Below are 19,228 nucleotides of genomic sequence, written 5' to 3'. Positions count from 1 at the left end.
TAGAAGAAGGAAATAACAAGTATCAGAACAGAAATAAATAAGACTTAAAAAAAAAAAAACCTGTAAAATTTTTGCAAAGATAAACAAAACTTACAAACCTTTAATGAAATTAAGATAAGAAGACAACTAAAATCAGAAATAAAAGAGAAAACAATAAAACTGGCAACAGAAATATTAAAGATATAATAAACTATAAAAATATACAACAAATTATTAATACAAATTAAACTATAAAAAATTACAACAAACTAGATAACCCAGAAGGAATGAATAAGAGATATGAAACTCCCAAACCTGAATCACACTCACAAAAAATAGAAAATCTGGGGCCTCCTTGGTGGCTATCACTCTATGACCTGAGTTCCATGCAGCCAGGGAGCTAATCCACACATGAAGCAGCAGACCTCTTCCTGTCTCGCCTGCTGCTCCCCATGACAGTGTATTTCAGTAAATCTGTCTGTTCTGCTCCCCCTCTTGTCCCTTGTGAATTCTCTCACCCCCACAAATCTCTGACCTACACCCCAGTTTTTCTACGTGCAAAAAACAAATAAATAATCTGAACTAAGCAAGTGTTGCAATTAAGAAGATTTACCCAGCAAAAATCCACACAAATAGAAACCTCCCAGAAAGAGAAATTCAGGGCAAATGGCAACAATGGTATATGCTACCAAACACTTTACGAAGAATACTAATGCTTATCAAACTATATCAAAAATATTAAAAAGGAGGGTGTACTTCTGAACTTACTTGCAAGGCAAGCATTACCCTGATACCAAAACCAAAGACACCATAAGAAAATTATAAGCTAATATCCCTGATGAATATAGATGTAAAAATTATCAATAAAATATTAGTAAAGAAAACTGAGTAATACATTAAAAGGATCATATACATAATCAAGTAGTATTTATTCACAGAGTACAAAGAAAGCTCTATATATATATTAAGTTACTACATACGGTACACAGCATTAACAAAATGAAGGATTTTGTTTAAGGATAGAAACTAGTAAGAGCAAAAAATAAGTCCTGAAGAATTAATGTACAAAATAGTGATTAGAATAAATAATACTGCATTATAAACCTCAGTTTTTAGAGACTAAACATTGTTTCCACTACTAAAAAGAAATGAAAATTATGTGGTATTATAAAGGTGTTACCTATGCTATGGCAGGAATCATACCATAATATATTAATCCATCAAACCTACAGTTTGTATGCCTTAAGCTTACACAGTATATTATATATCAATTTTTTTAAATTGAAGGATAAAAATCACACAATCATGTCAATAGACATGGACAAATCATTTGACAAATTCATTATGAAAATTCTCAACAAACTGGAAATAAAAGAAATGGATAATGAAAGACCATATGTAACAAGCCCATAGCTAAAACCTTACTCAGTGAGTAAAAGTTGAAAGGTTTTCCTCTAAGATCAGGAATGAGATAAGGGTACCCAATCTCACCAAGAGATTTTAGAGCAAGAAAAAGATACAAAAGGCACCCAAAACAGAAAGGAAGATATAAAACTGCCTTTTTGCAGATGATGATATGACACATAGAAAATCCTAAAGATTAACTAAAAAAACATTAGAACTAATATACAATTTCAGTAAAGTTGCAGAATATACCCAAAACCAAATACTGAAAGGAAATTAAGAAAACAATTCCATTTATAATAACATCAGAAGGAATAAATTTAGGAATAAATTTAATGAAGCAAGATATCTGTAACTGAAAACTTAAAAACATTGATGAGAGAAAAGACACAAATGAAAAGATATCTGTGCTCATGGGCTGCAAGAATCATTATCATTAAAATGTCTATACCCACCAAAAAAAAATCTATACATTGGGTATAATAATCCCTATCAATATTTGAATGATATTTTTCATGGAAATAGAAAAAAAATCTTAAATTTGTACATAACCAGAATGAACCAACAGCCAAAGCAATCTTGGAGAAAATAAGCAAGTGGTGGCATCACATTTCTTGATTTAAAGCTACATTGCAAAACTATGATATCTCAAACAGTATGTTATTAGGCATAAAAAAAGATACAGTAAAGAACAGTAAATCCAGAAATAAGCCAATGTATGTATTGTGAATTAACTTCAAGAAAGGAAATAAGAATGTACAATAACAGTAAAATAGTAAAAAAAAAAAAAAAAAGATAGTGTCTTCAATAAGTGGTGCTAAGAAACTAGATAGCTACATACAGAGAAGAATGAAATTGCATCCCTATATTACACCATACAAAAGTAAACTTGAAATGGATTAAAGACTTAACTATAAGATTTGAAACTGTAAATCCTCAACAATAAAACATAAGGGATAATTTCATAGACATCAGCAATCAAAGGTAACAAAGCAAAAATCAGAAAGTAGGACTACATCAAACATAAAAACTCCTATAGACACACTGAAATGAAAAAAAAACTATGGGTGAGAGAAACTGCAAACCACATATTTGATAGAGAGTTAATATCCAAAATACACTATTCAAAAGCAAAAAAAAAAAAAATTCAAAAATGGGCAAAAACCTAAAGACATTTGTTTTAAGACATACAAAGAGCCAACAGATATAAGAAAAAGCATTCAACATTATTAAGCGTCAGGGAGTGAAATCAAAACCACATGAGAAATCATCTTATACTTGAAAGATATAAGTTATGCAATCACCAAAAGAACAAATGCTGGTAAGGATGTGGAAAAAAGGAAACCCTTGTACACTACTGGTGTAAATATATATCAGTACTGTCACTATGGAAAACAAAATTGGTATTTCTCAAAATATTAAAAACAAAGCTACCATATGATCTAGTAATCCCACTTCGGACTATATAGTGAAAGAAAGTGAAATTATTATTTTGAAAAAATACCTATTCTAATGTACACTGATGCATTATTCACAATAGCCAAGATAGGAGAACAACCTTAGTATTTATCAATATAGAATAAGATATAGAAAGCACCCCTAACTACAAAACCAGCAAGCAGCCAGGACCTTGGGAGCAGACACAAGGCCCAGCATGCCCCAGTCTGGGCAGTCCAGGGCCTAGCCATTCACCGTGGGCCCCAACCACACCCAGGAAGTACATACCACTTAGCCCTCAAACACAAGCACCTTGGGAGCAGACATGCACCCAAGACTACACAATGCAGGGCCTTATGATGGAGCCTCAGCAACCCTCATAGTACGCACCCCTGACACCAGACCCAGCCACCAGCACCTGGGGAGAAGATGCACACCCCAGTCAGGGGTGTGAAGGACTTGGACCCTTGTCTCAAGCTCCCAGATGCACCCAGAAATTACATCCTACACAGCATTCATCATCCCGGCCTTGAGAGCAGACACACACCCAGCTTTGGTGGGGCAGGGCCTTGTTCTACATCAAGGGTTCTCAGATGCCTACAGGTAAGCAACCCTGACTCCAAGTCCTACTATCAGTGTCTTGGGAACAGACACATGCCCAACACAGTCTGGGATGGGCAGAGCCAAGCCATTCACCTTGGGCCCTCAGGCACACCTGAAAAGTACATCCTACTCAGTGCACAGGCACCTGAGTGGCTGGCGATTCAGCTTGGGCCACACAGGGCTTTGGACAACATCAAGAATCTTCAGCAATCCTCCACCTGACAAAGAAAACCCCCTGAGTATAACGAGGTCCCAGTGACTCACTCTCTTAAACCAGCAACCTGAAACCGTCCCAGCTCCTAGAAATGCTTCAGGAAGCACTAGCACCAACTCAGACCCATCATCACATAAACACCCAGAACAGTGGGGAGAAGGAATCACATAAAATGAGAACCCCAACTAAGCAGAACAAATCCAAAGAATACAATGGGGAGAAAGGAAAATGCAAATACCTAAGCAAGTCCTCATTGGAATTTACCATGAGAAAAAACAAAATCACAGAACCAAACCAAAAAGACATGGAAGAGCTTTTATACCTATCACACATAGAATTTGAACTAGCTATAATAAAATTAAAGAACTGGAACAATATAAAGAAAAGAAAATGAATCCTATAAGAAACACAATCAACAAAAAATGATCAAAATCGAGACTTAAAACAAGAAAATGTTTCATAAGGCAGAAAAAATAAGGAGAAAGCCATGGAAGTAGAATAAATCAAATGAAAGAATGAATCAGTAGTCTCAATGATGAAAAAGAGGTAAGAAGATACAAAAGTAAAGAAACAAAGGAAATTGAAGAAATACTCTGAGAATTATCTAATACCATGAGGAAAGGAAATATGAGAGTCACAGGAATCCTAGAAGGAAAAGAGAGAGAGAGAAGATAGCTGAAAAGCAATTCAAAGAAATATTGGAACATCCCAAAGTCGATAAAGGAACTGAACATAGAAATACAAGGAACAAGAATACTAAGCTACCTAGATAAAAGGAAAACTACAGCAAGACATATAATAGGAAAACCTCCAAGAGTCCAAGACAAAGAAAAAATGAAGCTGATGAGGGGAGGAAATAGATAATCTAAAAAGGAATACCAATTAAGATAACATTGGACTTCTCTTAAGACAACTACAGGCAAGAAGAAAATGGAGTGAAACATCCAAGGGGAAAATAAAAATGCCAGCAAAGAATATTTTATTCAACAAAGCTTTCCTTTCTGTATGAGAGAGAAATACATTCTGAAAAAAAAAAGAAAATCGAGGTAGTCTGCATCTAAAAAGAGCCCCCTCCAAGAAATACTAAAACAAGTTTCAGAATTTATACCAAAGAGGAGAACAAACACAAAGCACTGAATAAGGAATTAAGGAATCACAAAACTCGGGACAAATAATCACTCTAAACATCAGTGGACTGAATTCACCAATAATAAGACACACAGCATCTAGCTGGATTAGGAAACATAATCCAAGCTATTACTGCCTCCAGAAAAAATACTGAAGTACGAAGAATAAACATAGACTTAGATAAACATAGAGATGGAAGAACATATGAAGGATAAACATAGAGTTGGAAAACAATCCTGCAAGTAATGGCATCCAAAGGAAGGTAGGAAGAGCCATATTTACAGAGACATACATACATACAAACATACATACAGAGACATGTCATACATACAGAGAAAATAGACTTCCAGCTAATAAAGGTAAGAAAAGACAGGGATGGGCAATATATAATGATCAAAGGAATAATACAACAGGAAGACATAACAGTCATCAATATATACTCACCAAACAAAGGAGCAACAAAATACATCAGACAAGTACTATCAAATCTGAAAACAGACATTGGAGAAAATACATATGCGGTTGGAGACTTCAAAACCCCCACTCACACCAATGGACAGATCAACAAGACATAAAATAACATCAAATATCTTCTCTGACCTTAAAGGTACTAAACTAAACAAGGAAACACTTTAATATATGGAAACTGAAAAATACACAACTAAATACACTACTAAACCACCAAGGAAGAAATTAAAAAAGGGCCATCCTGGTGGCGCAAGGGGCTAAGTGTCACACTATGAAGCTATCCACAGTCACTGCAGCACAAGTTTGATCCCTGGTCAGGGAGCTGACCCACATGGTGTGCAGACCTCTCCTGGCACCCGCTGCTCCTCTCAGCAGTGTATTTCAGTCAGTCCACCTGTTCTGTTCCCTACTCTGTCTCTGGTGAATCCTCTCACCCCCCTTACCTCTGGCCTCCACCCCAATTCTTGCACACATAAATAAATAAATCTTAACAAAAAATAAAACAAAAACCTTTGAAATGTGACTATAGAATTAAGGCTACCACATGGGAAGGGTTTGGTTGGGGAGCAAAGTGTGGATGGGACCCAGTGGACCTATGGTGGAGGACTCTTTGTGCCTTGGTGGTGGGTGTGGTATGGTAACATACATCTGAAAAGGTGTGAATCTATACCTCTGAATTACACAATGTGTTGTATATAAACTTTGCCTAGATAAAAAAATAATAAAACAATTAAAAATAAATGAATGGATAAATATTCATCACTATAATCTTTTAATTGAAAGCCATTATTATTTTCATATTTGTCTTCACACATGATATGTATATATTATATTAATTTTTATGGTGAGCATATGCTATTTTACAATCAGAAAAATATCTTTTCATGAGCAGAGGAATAAAAAAATTATTTTTACCATAACAAAATGTAAAAACCAGCAAGACTCTTAACAAAACTACTAAATGAATGAACAACTAAGATGCCCAGTAATGCAGCAGGGAAATGAAGGTAATGTGCAGATGTATGAGATTAGATACCTAAGTTTCCTTTGACCTCCAAGATGGTAGGAAACTAAAGAAAACAGTAGGAGTGGGTCCAAAGGATGGTCTAAGAGACTAGGGGTCAAATTCTGGAACAAAGGAAAAGAACCAAGGTTATAATTTCAGAATTCCACATAAGATAGGGGGGATATATTATTCGCCAATGTACTGACTCAGGCTCTGCCCTCCTTACTCTCTCTCTCCTTACTTCTACATGTCTCTAAATGATAATTTGTCATGATGAAACAAATTAATTATTTTCTACATCTAATGAAATGCTTTATTCCCAGGTTCAGTTAAAATATGAATGAACAATCACCTTTGAAATTCACAGAAAAGGATTATTTTAAAAACTCAAAACTCACTGAAGCACTCTTTTCAAACATTTGAAACTTTGTACAGTTGAAAACATCTTTAAAGTTTGGAATTCCCATCTAATGCACAACTAGGTAATGTTAATCTTTACTTTGATGGTTCTATTTCCTTACCCTTTGAAAAAGGAACTCTGACCTTTGTTTTAGTTTAAAACTGGAAGGTGGTATTTAAAAAGTTAATAATTTCTAAAAGTTGAGGAAATCAAGCACATTCAGCATTAACCTACTAAGAAAGCAAAGGCAATATCACAAATAAGGTATCCAAACAACCAAATTTCATTGAATTATTTGCATTTCTTTTACTAGGGAAAAATAATGTCTCCTCTAATCTCAAGCCTTTATACTCAACAAAATTATTACCTATGAAAATTTTTAAAAATTAATAAATTATTTTTTGAAAGAATAAGTCTAGTTTGCAGGAAACTAACAGGTGATTATATAAGACACTAATTTTAAAATGATGAGGAAAAATAAATCACATATCAAATAAGGAAAATCCTTTATTCCTTTGTTCTAGATATTAGGAATCATAGTCAAGGACAAATCTGAATCCCATGGCCTTCATCCTCTCCATCATCTTCCTCAACATTACAAAGAATATACACTAAGTGCCAGACTACAAAAATACTATATACAAGTATCATGATAAATCTAGCCCAAAAGAGGCTTTGCTGAAAATAAGAGATGCCATCAAAAGGTATACTCAGGAAATCTGATGCTAGGCTTCGACCCAGGCTTCTTTATCAGATATACATCTTGCTTTCAATTTTTTAGCAATCATCATTGCCTCATTTACTTAAAAGCAATTTCTTAAAAGTATAGAAAAAAAAATCTTAATTCTCCTGAGAATCCCTCAATGTGTAATTAAATTCTAATCATATTAATAACCAAAAGTCTAGCAAGAGACCATGCTAACATTACAAATGTGACCTTGACTATTCACTGATACATTAATAGGTTATCCATTTGATATTAAAAAAAGTAAAAACAGAGTCCTATCTTATACTATATAATAAGATCATTAAGTGTCAATAATAGACTTCCTGGAGTCAGAGACAACAAAAACAAACATTTTTGGAGGAAAATGTTTTAAGACTGTAGGATAGGAAAGGATTACTTAAGACATAGAAAAGGCAAGACAACAAAAACGGTGTCCATGTTACATTTTAAGCATAGGTATAAGCATAGGTGTAAAGGCAACAAATTTAAAAACCAAGCACAAAGGAGAACATATTTGTAAGGCAATATAACTAAAGATTTAGTGTCTAGATTCCTACAAATCAATATTTTTAAAAATTAACAAATCAATATAAAAAAAGAGACAATTAAAACAAGAAAACGGATTAGCCAGGAATTCTATAAAAAGATACTCTATCCCACTAATAATACAAGAAATGCCAAATAAATGCATTAAGATACCACTTCATATTCATCAATACCTTAAGTGTGTGACCAAACAGCAACATTTCCAACACCAAAGACTATGTTTAACTAAATAAACAAAATTGAAAGATGAAAGACAAACTGGGAAAAATGATCTGAAGCCTGTGTAGCAACAATAGATTGATACTTTCAATATACATAAAATTTTTACAAATCAATTAAGGATAGACACCTTCATTTAAAAATGGGCAAAAAAGAGCCTCCCCAGTGGTGCAGCGGATTGAGCGCAGCTCTGTGAAGCTGTCCACAGCCTCTGTAGTGCCGGTTCCATTCCCCGCCAGCTAGGGAGATTCCCACATGGCAAGGTGGACCCCTCCTCTCTCACCCGCTGCTCCCCTCAGCAGTGTACTTCTGTCCGTCTGCCTGTTCTGCTCCCTGCTCTGTCTCTGGTGAATTCTCTCAACCTCCCACGCCTCTGGCCTGTACCCCAGTGCTTATATAAATAAATAAATCTTAAAAAAAAAGAAAAAGAAAATTGGGAAAAGAGCATTAATAAGCAATTCTCCAACTACAAAGCCATAATCATAAAAACTGCATGGTATTGGAACAAGAACAGACATACAGATCAATGGAACAGAATAGAAAATCCAGAAATAAACCCACAGATTTATGGTCAACTAATCTTTGACAAAGGAGCAAAGAATATGCACTGGAGCAAAGAAAGTTTGTTCAATAAATGGTGCTGGGAAAACTGGGTCGCTACATGCAAAAGAATGAAGCTTGACCACTACCTCACACCATACACAAAAATCAACTCAAAATGGATTAAAGAACTAGACATAAGACCTGAAACCATAAAATACATAGAAGGAAATATAGGCAAAACACTACGTGATTTGCACATCAAAGACATCTTTACAGACACATCACCCAAAGCAGTGATAGTGAAGGCAAAGATAAACAGCTGGGACTACATCAATTAAAGAGCTTCTGCACAGCAAAAGAGACAATAACAAAAACTAAGAGAAACCCCACCGACTGGGAGAACATTTTTGCAAACAACACTAATGATAAAGGACTGATCACAAAAATCTGCAAAGAGCTGATGAGACTCAACAACAACAAAGAAAATAATCCAGTCTAAAAAATGGGCAGAAGAGCTAAAAAGAAACTTCTCTGAAGAGGAAATGCGAATGGCCAACAGGCATACGAAAAAATGTTCAACATCACTTGCAATCAGGGAAATGAAAATCAAAACTACCATGAGATACCATCTTACACCAGTGAGAATGGCACATATTAAAAAAAACTAGCAACAACAAATGTTGGTGAGGGTGTGGAGAAAAAGGAACTCTTCTGCACTGTTGGTGGGAGTGCAAACTGGTCCAACCACTAGGGAGAGCTGTGTGGAGATTTCTGGACCTACTAAACATAGAGTTCCATATGATCCAGCAATTCCACTCCTAGGTATTTACCCAAAGGACACAGAAACATCAATTCCAAAGAACACCTGCACCCCTATGTTTATAGCAGCACTATTTACAATAGCTAAGCTTTGGAAACAGCCCAAATGCCCAAAAATAGATGACTGGATCAAGAAGATGTGGTACATATATACCATGGAATATTACTCAGCATTCAAAAAAGATAAACACATGCAATTTGCAGCAACATGGATGGCGCTGGAAGGGATCATGCTCAGCGAAATAAGCCAAAAAGAAAAAGAAAAATACCGGATGGTCTCACTCATAGCAGGAATCTAGAAAACTTAAATAAGGGACCAGGAAAATGAATAACTATAAGAAAGTGAAAATCAAAATCAACAAAAAACTATGAACCAGAGACACTTTTTGGGGGGGTGGGGGGCGGGAGGGGAGGGATTGGGGTCAGAATGGGGGGGTTGCAATTGTATGGGGAATATAAAAATAAAATTTATTATTTAAAAAAAAAATAAAATAAGCAATTCTCTCTCCCCTCCCCCTTTTTACCCTGCTACTCCCCTCCTCTCTCTCTCTGTAAAATGTTTTATCTCACTAAGTATTTATCTCACTAAGTATTTTTATCAATTAACAAATATTTGATAATGTCTAGCATTGAAGAGGGTTTAGGGAAAAGGATAGTCTCAGACACTACTGGTAAAATTCTAACTTAATCTGGGCCTCCCCGGTGGCGCAGCGGTTGAGCGCTGGGTTGCGAAGCTGCCCGTGGCCTCTGCAGTGTTGGTTCGATCCCCAGCTACTCCCCGGCCACCGGAGGAGGGTCCCACATGGCACGCAGACCTCTCCTGCCGCCCGCTGCTCCCCTCAGCAGTGTACTTCGGTCCTTCTGCCTGCTCTGCTCCCCGCTCTGGCTCTGGTAAATTCCCTCACACTCCTGGGCTTCTGACTATACCCAGTGCTTGTATAAATAAATAAATAAATCTTTAAAAAAAAAGTCTGTAACCCCAATTTCTTAAAAAAAAAAAAATTCTAACTTAATCCAAACTTTCAATGACAAACTGGAATATACAACAAAATTTTAAATATGGGTGCCATAAACAAATTCTTTATTTTGGAAATGAATCTTATGAAAATGAAAAATACACAAGGATAAAGATATTTATTGTAGTACTGAATATAGTAACAAAAACTGGACAACCTAGATATCCACTATGAAAAATAAAACAAATCAATGTTCAAAAACTCGTATTTTTTAAATATTTATTTATTTATGCATACAAGAACTGGGGTATAGGCTACAGGTATGTGGAGTGGGGGGGGGGGGTGAGAAGATCCACCAGAGACAGAGCAGAGAACAGAACAGGCAGACTGACTGAAATACACTGCTGAGGAAAGCAGTAGGTGAGACAGGGGAGGTCTGCTGTGCCATGTGCATAGTTCCCTGGCCGGGGATCGACTTTATGCTGCAGTGGCTGCAAACAGCCTCACAGGTTGCATCTTAACCCTTTGCACCACCAGGGAGCAAAAATTCATATTTTTTGATATTGCAAAATCATGCCGTTGCAAATAAAAATTTATCTTTTTCTATTAGCATGAAGCATGTTCTAGATATACAATTAAGTGAAAAAGGCAGGTAAGTAGCATTTTTCTGAATTAAATACTGGTCCATTATAAATAAATGAATATTTACATAGGTAAGTAAATACTTACATAGCCACATATTTCTACACACAGAAATATTATATTATCAGTGGCTAGTTCAGAGTAGTAATTTGAACCCTTTATAAATGGATGTACAGGTTTTATAATAAATGTAAGCAATATTTTCATTCTTTAAAAAAAGATCAATAAAAATCACCTTATTAAATATCTCATGCTTTTAACATACAGCATTATTTTCTTACCTTTAAACCTTCAGCTGGAAGTCTATAACCAAATCTTGCTGGAAGGTCATCAAATGTCTGAGTTACATTTTCATGACTATACTAAATATAAAATTAAAAACAAGGAAGTTACAATCAATTGTCACACAAGACTAAAAACAAGTTTTATTAGACTGTTTAAATCATTTTTCCACAATTCTGATTTACTTTCAGAGTTTATTACAATAAAATTTATAAATGTACATTCATGAAAATACTAAGTAATATAAACAATTTACTACACGTCAACTGGTAAAAATGGACTCTAATTTCGTGCAATAGTTATTACAGAGAAGCAGTAATTCTGTAATATTAAATCACCTACTAAGAAGGGTTTTCCCTGCAGTCATTCCTTAACAAAAATTTTTCTACATAGATTGTTTTCCACTTCCATTGTGTTCCATTTTATTATCTGTGCATTATAAAGATCTGATTTAATAGAAGAGATTTATAGGATTTCTGGCTCATGAAAGATGTCTTTTCCCCAAGAGAAAAAGGAACACTGAGTCTCATTTTTAAGACACCCTCACTCTTTACATAATCTGAACATTTTTACTAGGACTGAACAATGAAGGACTAAACTCAATGAAATACATACACACAGAGAGTTGATGGTATTCAAACTCTTTAACAACTTTCCACTCCCTTATTGATACCTATGCTACAATATTAATATCAGTTCTCTACAAAAATTGAACAAAAGTAGGGTTCTCTGTGCTTTTAACATATAATAGTAATGATAATTATAAGGTAGATTTGCTGTATTTTTAACAATATCCAATCTGCTATATAGTAAGAGAAAGAAGATAGATGAAACCACGCATAGATAATAAACAACTAACTTTTGAGACATTAGGTGAAACTTCTATTTCAGATAGTTGTCCACAAACTGTAGAACATTTTTGCACACAACACTAATGATAAAGGACTGATCACAAAAATCTACAAAGAGCTGATGAGACTCAACAAAAACAAAGAAAATAATCCAGTCAAAAAATGGGCAGAATAACTAAAAAGAAACTTCTCTGAAGAAGAAATGCAAATGGCCAACAGGCATATGAAAAAATGTTCAACATCACTTGTAATCAGGGAAATGCAAATCAAAACTACCATGAGATACCATCTTACACCAGTGAGAATGGCACATATTAAAAAAACTAGCAACAGGGCCTCCCCGGTGGTGCAGCGGTTGAGCGCTGGGTTGCGAAGCTGCCCACAGCCTCTGCAGCGCCGGTTCGATCCCCGGCTGCTCCCCGGCCACCAGAGGAGGGTCCCACATGGCGCAGACCTCTCCTGCTGCCCGCTGCTCCCCTCAGCAGTGTACTTCCGTCCTTCTGCCTGCTCTGCTCTCCGCTCTGGCTCTGGTGAATTCTCTCACCCTCCCGCGCTTCTGACTGTACCCAGTGCTTGTATTAATAAATAAATAAATAAATAAATCTTTACAGTGGAATTTAAAAAAAAAACAAAAAACTAGCAACAACAAATGTTGGCGAGGATGTGGAGAAAAAGGAACTCTCCTGCACTGCTGGTGGGAGTGCAAACTGGTCCAACCACTATGGAGAGCTGTGTGGAGATTCCTCAACCTACTAAAGACAGAGCTTCCATATGATCCAGCAATTTCACTCTTGGGTATTTACCCAAAGGACGCAGAAACATCAATTCCAAAGAGCACCTGCACCCCTATGTTTATAGCAGCACTATTTACAATAGCTAAGCTCTGGAAACAACCCAAATGCCCAAAAATAGATGACTGGATCAAGAAGATGTGGTACATATACATAATGGACTATTACTCAGCAATCAAAAAAGATAAACATATGCAGTTTGTAGCAACATGGATGGAGCTGGACAGGATCATACTTAGCGAAATAAGCCAGAAAGAAAAAGAAAAATACCGGATGGTCTCACTCATAGCAGGAATTTAGAAAACCTGAATGAGACCAGGAAAAAGACTAATCAATACAAAGTAAAAATCAAAATCAGCAAGAAACTATAAACCAGAGACACACAATGGGGGGGTGGGGAAGAGGGTGGGGAAAGGAAGGCCTAGAGTCAAAATATGGAGGAGGGGGTGCAATCGTATGGGGAATATAACCAAAATGAAAATGCATACATTGTGCAAAGATGAAAAAAGATGTAAGAATTATATAAAATAAAATATTTAAATAAAAAAGGTCTTTTCCTTAGCAAATTCTCTTTGCAAGCAGTCTTAACGGAAGTTTTATTTTAATATAGAAATAAATAAATATCTAAAAATTATTGAGCATTTATGACACTTGACAGGTATTTAATCCTTACTAGAACCTTATAAAGTAAGTCTCTATCATTCTCATTTTGTAGATTGGCCACAGAATGCTGGAAATAATTTGCTCTAGTAATTTAGAGAAAAAAGAATTCTATCCAGGCAGTCTAGGCCTAGAACCCTGACTTGTAACCCACTGCCTTACACTATCTTTCATACAGTCTTACTTTCATAATAAGTGAACTGAGAGTTAAAAGGTATTAAGTACTTTGTCCAAGGTCATGGAACCACAGAATGGTAGAACTTCAGTTCAACTCAGATTGTAACTGCATTTCTAGAGTTCCGTATTGCTATACTATAATGCAATCCATTCACACCTCCACCAACTGGCTAATTCTCTTATTCTCTTCTACTTATCCCACTGACCCTCACAACCACATAACAAGCACTCATTTCTCTCTGAAAAATCCAGACAACAGAATCAAGAGACAGATTGGAAGTAAACCAAAATTGAGTTCTTTGACTTCCTCTGAAAGTATATAAAATGGATACTACTTCTAAGTAAAATCATGGAAGTAATAGTACTAAAATACTAGAATCAGAATATTCAACACTGATTTGGTTACTGATCTGCCAATTATAAAGTTTCATATTTCTCTATATAAATGCACATAATTAATAATTGTACACTTCCTTTTGGATCACAGGGAAGAAAAACAAGTTGAGATGAAAAATACTGCTAAGATAAATAATAAACTAAAGTATGAGGAATAAATACTATTAAAGGAAAATATGAAAGAACTAAATAACCAAAGAAAAGTAAACGTTTACTGAGTTCCTACTGCATAACTGACACTATGCACCAGAAATAAAGTTTATTAAGACAAAGTCCTGCCTTCCAGGTGCTCAAGATCTCAGGGGCTTACTGACTAGTCAGCAACACACTATATAGTAGCATCTCATCAGCTTTTGAATACTCACGCACTAGCTGGACGAATACTGATGTCAGGGAATTAAGTCAAGAGGGAGAATTCAGCTACCAAAATAAAATCATCTGGTGTATAAATAACATGATTTAAACTGACTTTGTCTTTTTAAAAGCAACATCCTAATATTTGTCCAAAATGAAACAAGAATCAATCTAATGTCCAACTTAAAAATATATTACTACAAACTCAGATTTCAGGGATGTTTGTATTCAGTTAAAAGGAAGAACTAATATTTTCTACTTCTTGACTCACTTCCTTTGAACAGCTATGTTACCACATCTAGTTCCTCTACTCAATATTTAGTTCCTTTTACAACTGGTCTTACAACTTGCCTTCCCAATCTCCCTTCCCCCACTCCATCCCCACAGCTATTTCTGTATTCAGCCTTCTATCTTTTAATTCAGCATAAAGACTAGATTTAAGAAGTGTCCAAGTTGATGGTTCTTTTACTACATAGCATCAACATACATTCCACATTTAATCTATCTGAAGCACACAGTTGGCAAGGACTGGTTGTTTTTCTGAATCTAACATATTGTTTGGTCTCTACATTAAAAAATATACCTTGGGCAATCTAATACACTGCTCCATAAGTAGAGGATGATGAGAATAACTACAATGAAAATTAAAAAGATAGGGCCTCCCCTGGAGGTGGATGAGCACCATGCTGTGAAGCTGCCCGCAGCCTCGGCAGTGCCAGTTAGATCCCGGCCGGCCAGTGAGGGTCCCACATGGCGCTGCAGACCTCTCCTGACTTGCCCACTGCTCCCCTCAGCAGTGTATTTCATCAGTCTGCCTGTTCTGTTCCCCGCTCTGTCTCTGGTGAATCCTCTCACTCTCCCGCGCATCTGGCCTATACCCTGGTTCTTGTATAAATAAATAAATAAACCTTTAAAAAAATTAAAAAGATAAACAAAAAATTTACTATGTGTCAGATACTATTCAAAGCACTTTATTTAATCACCACTACAACACTCTGGTTTACAAAGAAAGAAAATGAGTCATTTATAGTGGCTAAGTAATTTGATCAGCATCAGACAGCTGGCTTAGTTCCCAGAGTAGTTCACTGAAAATCACTGAACCCATCACAGATCTGAACTACAGAACAAGAATATATTTCAGGTAAAAAAAGAAAGAAGGAACACAGAGCGTACCAGATGTGAGAAGCAAGAGAGAAAAGAGAGGAAAGGGAAAAAGAGACTGGAAGAAATCAAAGGACAAAAGGAAAACTTTACTCCCTGCTCAGCACATAAATCCTCTACCTCATTTTAAAAGTCATCCCAACAATATTTCAAGGTCTTTGGGGACAAATTTAGAGAAGAAAGTAGAATAGCAATGGACTCTTAATCCTTAAAGATTCTACTTTCACTCCATCTCAAAAAGAGCCAGCTTATTTTAGGAAAAAACTCATCAACCAATTCCTTACTAGAGAGAGTAGGAAGAGAGAGAAGTCCCATAAGGATTAGAGTCGTTGTGCTTTCAAAAGCACAGAAACCAGCCTTGCGCTATCAAGTTCTATAATAATCCTAGACTCTTCCACATATGCTCCAGAATGCAGAAGCATGCCTAAGAACCACATCAAGTTTTGATCAGCAATGAGTCTGGCCCTTCTATTTAATCACCTAATATCATTAAGCAAATCACTTACATCCAGATAGTAAGTGATACATCCTTAGCAGAGTACTTACAGGTGTATGTGCGCGCGCGCGTACACACACGCACGCACACACATGCACACACACAGAGTTAATTCTTCTGTTTCTAGTTTCATGGAAATGATTAATAACAAATATATACACATTCCAGTAGGACAGTAAAATAGTAGCCTAGAAAGGCCTATGAAGGTTTTGAGAAGCAATCTTTTCTAAAAAATTTTCTATCATCAAACACAAGATTATCGTCTTCTCTTCTGACATAAACATTAATCTTAGGTTAAAATTTTCTATAGACATCTTCAACAATTTCTTTAAAGTATCATTATCAAAGTTGTTACAGATATACTAATTATCAAGAAAAACAATTAAGACTGTACATAAAATACCCAGCATGTGAATACATGTTTGCATGTACGCTCCTGAGAGCAGACACATTCTCAAGGGCAATATTTATCTGGCACTTATTGTGCATGAAATCTTATGCCAGATATTGAGCAATAAAAGGTGAGGAAGGTCCCCTACTTTCAGGTTACAATAGTGTATATGTGTCTATATGTTTGTTTGTAGGTAAATACCTTATAAGACCAAAACCTTTCTTTAAGGAATGCTTTAAGATATGGATGTTTTATTGCACTTACTGCTAAAATGTCCGCTTCTACAGGTAGCAGGTTTAAGAATGCAAAGAGCTGAACAGTCAAGATGGTATAGACTTGAGTGGCTGACAGCATGAGCATCCCTATGGAGAGCAACATCTTGCTGAAAAATCACCTAGAAGATAAGCAGATGAGTAGTAATGAGCTCTGGTGCTTTGTTCCTGAAAATAAGTCATTTGATATAATTCTTAGTATACAAAAACATCTTTTAAATACTTTGTTAACACTAAAGTGTTAACACTAAAGTATTTAACACTAAAATTGGTCAATATAATTAATGTTTAATATATACTTATTAATTAATTAATAAATATTATATTTCAAAAGCATAAGAATTTACATAGAATTGGACACTAAGGTAAACACCCAAGTTTAGTCACAATACCTATACAATTCACAACTCTAAATAATCCCATAGTTCTGCTTATACTTATGTCTGTCTACTGACTCAATTATGGAGAAAACTGAATTTTAATCAAAGTAATAATTAAAAGTAAATTTGCTTTAAAATGTCAAAATTTAAGATTTTTTTAATTTTTAAATATAATGTATAAATCCACACATACATTTATTTTTTCATTTATGTTGTGCCTACATTAAAGAACAGTAAAAAAGTAATAGTCGCTTATTATAAAATAATACTTATTGCCCTAACTTCAAATTACAGGAAATACACTGGACAGGAAAAAGGCTAGAAGATACCATAAAGCAGATGTGTGATTTTAGGGGAATTGTACCAATTTCTATAAAATTAATAAAACTGTATGTATGAGAATGAAAATGGGAGAACAGCTTCAGACAGTTATACATTAAGAAATAAGAAATATAGGGCCTCCCCCGTGGCGCAGCGGTTGAGCGCTGGGTTGCAAAACTGCCCGCAGCCTCTGCAGCGCCGGTTCGATCCCCGGCCACCGGGCGAGGGTCCCCCATGGCGCGCAGACCTCTCCTGCCGCCCACTGCTCCCCTCAGCAATGTATTTTGTCAGTCTGCCTGTTCTGTTTTCGCTCTGGCTCTGGTTAATTCTCTCACCCTCCCGTGCTTCTGGCTGTACCCACTGCTTGTATAAATAAATAAATCTTAAAAAAAAAAAAAGGAAATGAGAAATATTAAACCCAAATGAAAACACAGGATTCAAGGAAACCAACCAAAAAAACTATAATTTAGGGATGATGTGAATATGGTAAAGATTTTAGATACATTTTTTAAATAACTTAATTTTCAAAACAGTGATGTGTTATGGCCGTACCAAAAAGCCCGTACTTTTTATGAAATGTTATAATATCTGTAATTTACTTTAAAATAGTCCAGTCACAATTTAAAAAATAACAAATGTTAAATCTAGGTGAAGAATATACTGAATTTTATTACACTATTTCTCTAATTTTCTAACAGTTTTTTAATTCAGAGAGTAAACACTCATTTTATAACTCAGTAAGCTTTAAAGAAGGACTCCATCTCCTTTTATTTTGTAATATACATAACATAAAATATACCATTCTAAGTATTTTGAAGTTCAGTGACATTAACTGCATTCACTGTTGTACAACTGTAACCCCATCCATCTCCAGAACTTTTTCATCCTTCCAAACGGAAATCCTGTACCCATTAAACACTAATTTCCCATTTCTCCCTCCTCCCAATCCCAGACAACCACTATTTCTATGGATTTGACTATTCTAGTACCTTATATAAGTGGAGTCATTTTTTTATTCATTCATTTGTGGCTTATTACACTCAGCATAACGTTAACTCAGTCTTCAATATTCATCCACATTTATGTCTAGGTATTTACGCAAAGAATATAAAAACACTAATATGGAAAGATTTATGCATTCCTATCTTCACAGCACTTTATTCACAATAGCAAGTCATAGATCCAACCTAAAGTACACAGTCAAATGAGTAGGTAAAGAACCTATGGAATATATACTCAATGGAATAGTAGTCAGCTCCTAAAAAAGATGAAATAGTGCATTTTGGACAAAATGGACAGATTTGAGGTGATTATGCTAAGTGAAGTAAGTCAGAAAGTGAAAGACAGTAACCAGATGGTTTCACTAATTTGTAGGAATATAAACAACCAAAGAAAACAAACTGACAACAAAATCGATTCTCAGACTCTGAAAAAAACAGAAGGGAACAGAGGACACAGAAGGGTGTAGGAAAGGGAAGATGACTGGGTATTGGTACTGGAGCTTGGGTGGGGGGGTGAGTGAAGCATGAACACCTGTGAAGGTGTGAAACTGCACTTCCAAAATTATGTAAATGACAGACAAATCAATAAAATGTGAGATAAAAA

General features: G+C 35.5%; 1 protein-coding gene across 2 annotated transcripts in view; it reads right to left on the bottom strand.

Moving 5' to 3' along the window:
* RNF13 (ring finger protein 13) overlaps positions 1-17,028 on the bottom strand; it is a gene marked incomplete at its 5' end in the record, with an annotated part of 119,797 nt that extends 102,769 nt beyond the window's left edge. For both annotated transcript variants that reach the window (XM_084231280.1, XM_084231281.1), the window contains 2 exons: positions 11,373-11,453; positions 16,915-17,028. In XM_084231280.1, the coding sequence (XP_084087406.1) occupies positions 11,373-11,453; positions 16,915-17,028 (195 nt within the window). The remainder of the gene's footprint in view (positions 1-11,372; positions 11,454-16,914) is intronic.
* Positions 17,029-19,228: the final 2,200 nt, after the last annotated feature.

This window comes from Talpa europaea (genome assembly GCF_964194135.1).
Source record: "Talpa europaea genome assembly, chromosome: 4".
Classification (NCBI taxonomy): domain Eukaryota; kingdom Metazoa; phylum Chordata; class Mammalia; order Eulipotyphla; family Talpidae; genus Talpa; species Talpa europaea.
Note: the sequence above shows the minus strand (reverse complement) of the source record. Positions and strands in the feature narration are given on the sequence as shown.